General features: G+C 50.1%; 1 protein-coding gene across 1 annotated transcript; it reads right to left on the bottom strand.

Moving 5' to 3' along the window:
* Window positions 1–1,038: 1,038 nt before the first annotated feature.
* mex3b (mex-3 RNA binding family member B) lies at window positions 1,039–5,753 on the bottom strand. The gene is made up of 2 exons (XM_078241546.1): window positions 5,100–5,753; window positions 1,039–3,817 (listed from the first exon to the last, which is right to left on the bottom strand). Exons 1-2 carry the CDS (start codon window positions 5,359–5,361, stop codon window positions 2,418–2,420), a joined length of 1,662 nt encoding a protein of 553 aa, XP_078097672.1. The 5' UTR covers window positions 5,362–5,753; the 3' UTR covers window positions 1,039–2,417.
* Between the last annotated feature and the right edge of the window lie 610 nt (window positions 5,754–6,363).

The raw sequence follows: 6,363 nt of genomic DNA, 5'->3' as shown, positions 1-6,363 counted from the left end.
TACTAAACCCGGCAAACTTTCTACTGCCTAACAACACATTAAGATGCTTTCATGCTACCAGGATATCGATGTCACAGCAGCACAAAGCTAATCAGAAAAGTCTCTCAGTTAACCAATTATTGTCATTATTCCCTGGCTCACTCCTACCTGCAGTGAGCATCTCGATCACAAATATCTGCACATGTGGCTGAATCCATTCCTCACGAGTCCAACTAACAGGAGTATGGGGGTGGGGAGTGCTTTATTTTAAAAAGCTTTCCCCGTATAACATCTGCTTTACTGTTTTAGGAACTTCTCCCCTCCGAATGTAGGCTCAGGCCACACCTAACGGTTAACTTCTCAAAAGCAGCTGCTGCTTCATATCCCTGGAATAAGTCCAAGCAGCAAATTCACTGTAACAGAAGACGGGTCATGCAAGGCTAGTGAAAAGGAAACGCTTCCAATTCATTAAATCATGAGCCACATAAGGCCAAGTCTGCTCTCGTCCATTATTGTCACGACAGCTGGAGTGTACGTCTGTTTGTGAGACCAGGGCACCGAAAAACCATTTCACAACCGCACCGAGCACCAGAACTAGCTAGGGGTGCACCCAATTTAAAATGAAGTAGTTGGAAATGAAGATTAAACAATCAATTGCACTTCTCCTATCCAACACTCTGGAAGAAGCCACAATCGTTTAAAAAGTAGTTGGTATTTATTGCAAATTAACAACAAGTCTGAACTACAAGCCAAACAGCACGTGCAGCAACTATTGAACCAGCTGTAGTATATCGTTTTCTCCACATTATCTCAAGCATTACTTTAACACAGATTCTAAGCAAATCTACGGGTCTACAGTGTGCATGCACAGTAGAACAAGGTTCCCCATTCTGAAGCAAATATGTCAGTGATTTTATCAACCCATTCACAAATTTTGTCAATTAAGAGGTTTGGAACTTTCCTCATTAAATACTGTACCATTTTGGCAGTTTGCAGTGTGTCTATAAATGCGTGTAGTATACATTAAGACCAACAAATGCTTCAAGAATTGTTGATTCCATGTACCAATTTTATTTATATAGAAATACTTAAAAAAAACATGAAGTAGCACCATTACTTAAGTTTTACCTTTATTATGTAGAACTTTAAATGTCAGAAAAATAAAACTCTTGATACAATTTCAATTCTTGTCTCAGCAAATATAATATTAGTATTTGACCATGAGGTTAAAGGCCCTTTATCATAAAATAAAATATATTTCGTTTTTAAACTTTTCTCAATAAAGTACATTTACGATCAAGTAACTTCACCTACATATACATAAACAAGTGGTAAACAAATGTATTAAAATAGAAATACTAAAAACTATAGCGGTGCAACAGAATTTGTAATTTTTCACTGGTTTCTACTTGTACAAATGTTAGAAAGCTTAACTGTTTCCTTTCATTGATTTTTGCTGCTTTTATAATTATGTTTTCGTAATAATATAGAATAAAATATGTTTTATATCATTGACTAGAAAATACGCTGGGTGAAGCGGGTTTTTTTAATTTTAAAAGTCTCTCTTATCCACTTCTATCTCTATCCTCCTGAATACTGCTTGTATTGATACACGGTTGTGGTCTCTCAGGACCCAGACAACAGTATTGTGTTGAGATATTAACAAAACTATTATACAGTGTTCCAGCCCTGGTTTAAGGCCATCGAAAATAAAAAGATTTGAACCCAGCTACAAAAAAGTCTCACTGAAATTAAATTAAAATACTTGTAAACATCTGCCATACGAAATATAATTTTTCAAGTCAAAAAAGAATAAAATACTTCAATCTGTAACGCAATTCTCATTTAGAATTCTCTTTTAAACCTGCGATTTCACATAATATACGCGATATGTAGTTTTTTTTTGCTAACTTTGCTCTTCTGGATCTTAAGTGATTGCAGCAATGCAAAGGATTTTCTGCTGCTCATTCTACTGATCTTAACTGCAGCATTGCAAATCTGCAGCTAATTCTACTGATCTCAGTAACTGCAGCATTGCAAATCTGTTAATTCTACTGATCTTAACTGCAGCATTGCAAATCTGCAGCTAATTCTACTGATCTCAATAACTGCAGCATTGCAAGTCTGTTAATTCTACTGATCTTAACTGCAGCATTGCAAATCTGCAGCTAATTCTACTGATCTCAATAACTGCAGCATTGCAAAGGACTTTCTGCTGCGAATTCTGTGGATCTTAAAGTGATTGCAGCATTGTAAAGGACTTTCTGCTGATCATTCTACTGATCTTAATAACTGCACCATTGCAAAGAACTTTCTGCTGCTAATTCTGTGGATCTTTAGCAACTGCAGTATTGCAATCTGCTGTTAATTCTACTGATCTTAGTTAGTGCAGCATTGCAAAGGACTTTCTGCTGCTAATTCTGCCTTGCTGTTTGTTTTTAAGAAAAGATGCGGATAGCCTGAGTTACAGCCTTGCGGCATACAGGGCATTCAGGCTCATTGGTTTCACAGATCCTGTTTGCACACTCCATGCAGAAGAGGTTATGGCCACAGGGGACCAGGGCGGCGATCACCTCGCTCTCCAGACACATCAGGCAGTCCCGGCTGCCTTTCCGCCTCATGCTGGAGGAGGAGGAGGACGAAGAGGAGGAGGAGGAAGAAGAGGAGGACGAGCAAGAGCCGCTGGGCTCGGCGGGGAGCCCGCCGCCGCCGCCGGAGGATGATGCGGCGGGAATCCCGCCGTTGGCAAAGGGCACCAAGCCGATGGGGGACGGGACGCCGCTGAGCGGGTCGCTGCGGACCCGGCGGGCCAGCGGGTGGTGCTCCCCGCCGGCGGGAGAGCCGCCGTTCACCTGCAGCGGGGGAGGAGGAGGAGGGGGCGGCGGGGGCGGGGAGAGGCGCGGGGGCGGGATTCCCGCCGAGTTGGCTCGCCGCTGCTGCTGCGGCGCCGGGGATCCGCCGTTGGCTGCGGCGGGCGGGTTGGGACGATCGAACTGCGACCAGAGCAGGGCGGAGGGCGGCGGGGCGGGAGCCGGGTCGAAGGCGGGGGAGTCGAAGGGCAGGTCGGGGGGGTCGGCGGCGGGGTGAGGGGGGGCGAGGGGAGCGGCGAGGGGCTCCCCGGCGCCGCTCCCGCCGTAGACGAAGTTCCCGCCGGCGCTCCCGCCGCCGCCGCCGCCGCCGGGGAAGTGGGCGGGCGGGCTGTAGTCGGGCAGCCGGCCGGCCGGGCTGAAGTAGGAGTCGGTGGACGCGCTGCCCAGCGAGCTGGAGCTGTCGTTGCGGTAAGTGGCGAAGGGTTTGCGGCCGGGGCTGGGCTTGTTCCACAGGCTGCCCGGGCCGCCCAGCTCGAAGCCCACGTCCGTGCCGTTGGCGTGGAAGTCATTGTCGTCCGTCAGCTCGATCAGGCCGCCCGTCCTCATGGCGATGTGAGCCTCGATCTCCTCCCGCGCCCGGTCCACGTTCTCCGGCATGCCGGTCACCTCGAAGACCGGCTCCTTGTCGCGGCTCGGCGTGACGATGTAGGTGTGGGTCTGCTGCTGGATCCGCTTGATGGTCGCCCCCTTGGGCCCCACCACCAGCCCCACCACCCGGTAGGGGACCCGCACCTGGATGCTGGTCTGGCCCGGAAGGTTAGGCGGACCCGGCGGCGCACCGTTCAGCGCAGTGTTCTTGTTGCGGGAGGCGCGGATCATGGAGAAATGTTCGGCCGCCGAGATGATCTCCCGCCTGGCCATGGCCACATCCTCCTTGCGACCGGTCACCACGAACACTGGCTCCTCCCCACGCACCGGGGTCTTGATGTAAGTGTTGGTCTTTGCCCGCAAAGCTTTGATTTTGCAACCTTACAGCAAAAAAAAGAGGGAGAAAAAAAAACCCCATCGTTTAGTCACAAAACATTCTCTCAAACTCGTTAAAAAACACAAGAAGCAGAATGAAAATCAGAGCAAAAAGCTCAGACATTTCTCCCCCTCTGCACAATGCGCTCCTCTCGCATGCCTGCACTTTCCTTTGTAATCCCCATTACTCAGAGAGAGCGCACAAAGCAGTGAAAACACTCCAAGATCCCCCCTCTCCTACAGCTCTGCACTTTCCTTTTGTGATCATCACTCTGATGATTTATTTGCAACTAGCTCCGGCACACCAGCCCCCCAATAAAGAGACAACACATTGATCACTGTGGCTGAGGATGTATCCATGTTGTAGAATAAGGTGCAGACACACAGAGTGAGAGAGAGAGCAATGATGCATAGTTTCACTGGACAGGATGCAATGAAGATACACCGAATAAAGAGACACGTTGTTGCAGAATAAAGATACACTGAGTGAGTAGATACATTGTATCAACAGTCTGTATATAGATAGGAACAAGGGAAAAGACACAGCAGCCTGTGCACAGATACACAGGATAGTGATACATTGTATCAACAGCCTGGAAACAGGAGAAAGATACAAAAACAGAAAATGCTGGAAATTCTCAGCAGGTCTGACAGCATCTGTAGTGAGAGAACAGAGCCAACGCTTCAAATCTGGATGACTCTGCCAGAGCCGAATAGGAGAAAGATGCATTGTACCTAGCAGCCTGCACACAACATAGGAGATACATTGTATCAGCAACCTGTACACAGCTAGGGTAAAGATACATTGTATCAGCAGCTTGTACACAGATAGGGCAAAGATACATTGTATCGGCAGCTTGTACACAGATAGGGCAAAGATACATTGTATCAGCAGCTTGTACACAGATAGGGCAAAGATACATTGTATCAGCAGCCTGCACTCAACATAGAAGAAACATTGTATCAGCAGCCTACGGTAAAGATACATTGTATCAGCAGCTTGTACAGAGATACACAAGAGAAAGATACATTGTATCAGCAGCCTGCACATAACATAGGGTAAAGATAGTGTACCAGCAGCATGTACACAGATAGGATAAAGATACATTGTATCAGCAGCCTGTACAGAGGTACACAAGAGAAAGATACATTGTATCAGCAGCCTGTACACAGATACAGTCCTCGACACAGGATAGAAATGAATTGTATCCCATCAGCTCAAGTCAGCACCAAATTGCCACTTTTTGAAGCCAGCAGGGCCACGACAAGCCCTGGGCTGCTCCTTACCTTGCCTCCCCACGATCTCTGCGACATGCTCGGAGCTGGGCACGGGCACGCACTCGGTCATGTTGACGCTCTTCTTCCTCGGCTCGTTGTCGTAAATGGAGTTCTCGTCGTTGTCCAGCCCGAGCAGCGAGAGCTGATCCAGGGCAATTTGCAGCGCTCTCTGGTCATCCAGCGCCTCGCCTCCTCCTCCTCCTCCTCCGCTGTTATTGTTGCTGCTGCCGCCGGGGTTCCGCTCCATGTCGGCGAACAGGGAGCTCGGCATCTTTTTTAATGTAAAGGAGAGAGAGAGAGAGGGAGAGAGAGAGGAGAGGCTGAGCCCGGGAGAAGCAGGAAGGAATCAGACAAAGCAAAACGGGAGGGGAGGGTATAGGGAGGGAGGGAGAGGGGGGTGGGGGGTAGGGGAGGAGGAGAGGGGGGGAAGGGAGGGAGAAAGAGACAAGAGAGGAGAGAGGCTGGAGTAAGGATTGAACAGAGAGAGGCTCCCCGGGTAGGAGCCCCAAGCCAAGGCAGTGGCCGGCTCCTGGGGCCGCAGCTCACCCCCACTGCCTTTGTGTCTGCTCCCACAGGGAGGGGGCACCCACTGCCGCTTTTGGCTGGGGAGGGGGCTCTGGACAATATATAGATCGACCCTCAGCTGCTCTCCCCTCCCTCCCGGGTCGGCAGCAGGGTCTGAGCTCCTCCTGGCTGCCTTCCCTCCCTCCCTCTCCCTCTCTTTGTGTGTGTGTGTGTGTTTGGAAGGGTGCTGGCTGCCTTCTCTCTCTCTCTCTCTCTTTGTGTGTGTGTTTGGAAAGGGGGCAGGGAGCTGGCTGCCTTCTCTCTCTCTCTCAGTCTCTCTCTCCCTCGCCCAGCCGCTCTCAGCACCGTCTCGCCGTCTCCTGCGCCAGTCTCAGCCCCGGCTCTGCCGCCCAGCAATGCCCCATGGCATCAGACACACTCGGCGGGCAGAGGTGAGGCGGAGAACCGCCTCATTGGCCCGGGGAGGGAGTTAGGGAGCAGCTAGTGAATGGGACCGTCCCCTCTCCTCCCCTCCCTCCCTCTTTCTACCCCTCCCCTCCCTCCCTCTTTCTTCCCCTCCCCTCCCTCCCTCTTTCTTCCCCTCCCCTCCCTCCCTCTTTCTTCCCCTCCCTCTCCTTCCCTCTTTCTTTCCCTCTCCCCCTCCCTCTCTCTCCCCTCCCACCCTCCCTCCCCCTTTCTCCCCTCCCTCCCTCTCTCCTCCACAACTCCTAACAATGAAACAATGAAAAGCTGCAGATGGTCTCTCTCC

The sequence above is a fragment of the Mustelus asterias genome, chromosome 24 (assembly GCF_964213995.1).
Source record: "Mustelus asterias chromosome 24, sMusAst1.hap1.1, whole genome shotgun sequence".
NCBI lineage: Eukaryota > Metazoa > Chordata > Chondrichthyes > Carcharhiniformes > Triakidae > Mustelus > Mustelus asterias.
This window is presented reverse-complemented; position numbering and strand designations above follow the sequence as displayed.

Coding starts and splice junctions, on each gene's coding strand:
- mex3b (XM_078241546.1), bottom strand. CDS start 5,361: ATGCCGAGCTCCCTGTTCGCCGACATGGAGCGGAACCCCGGCGGCAGC. Junction 3,818..5,099: donor AGAGATCGTGGGGAGGCAAG/GTAAGGAGCAGC, acceptor TTTTGCTGTAAG/GTTGCAAAATCAAAGCTTTG.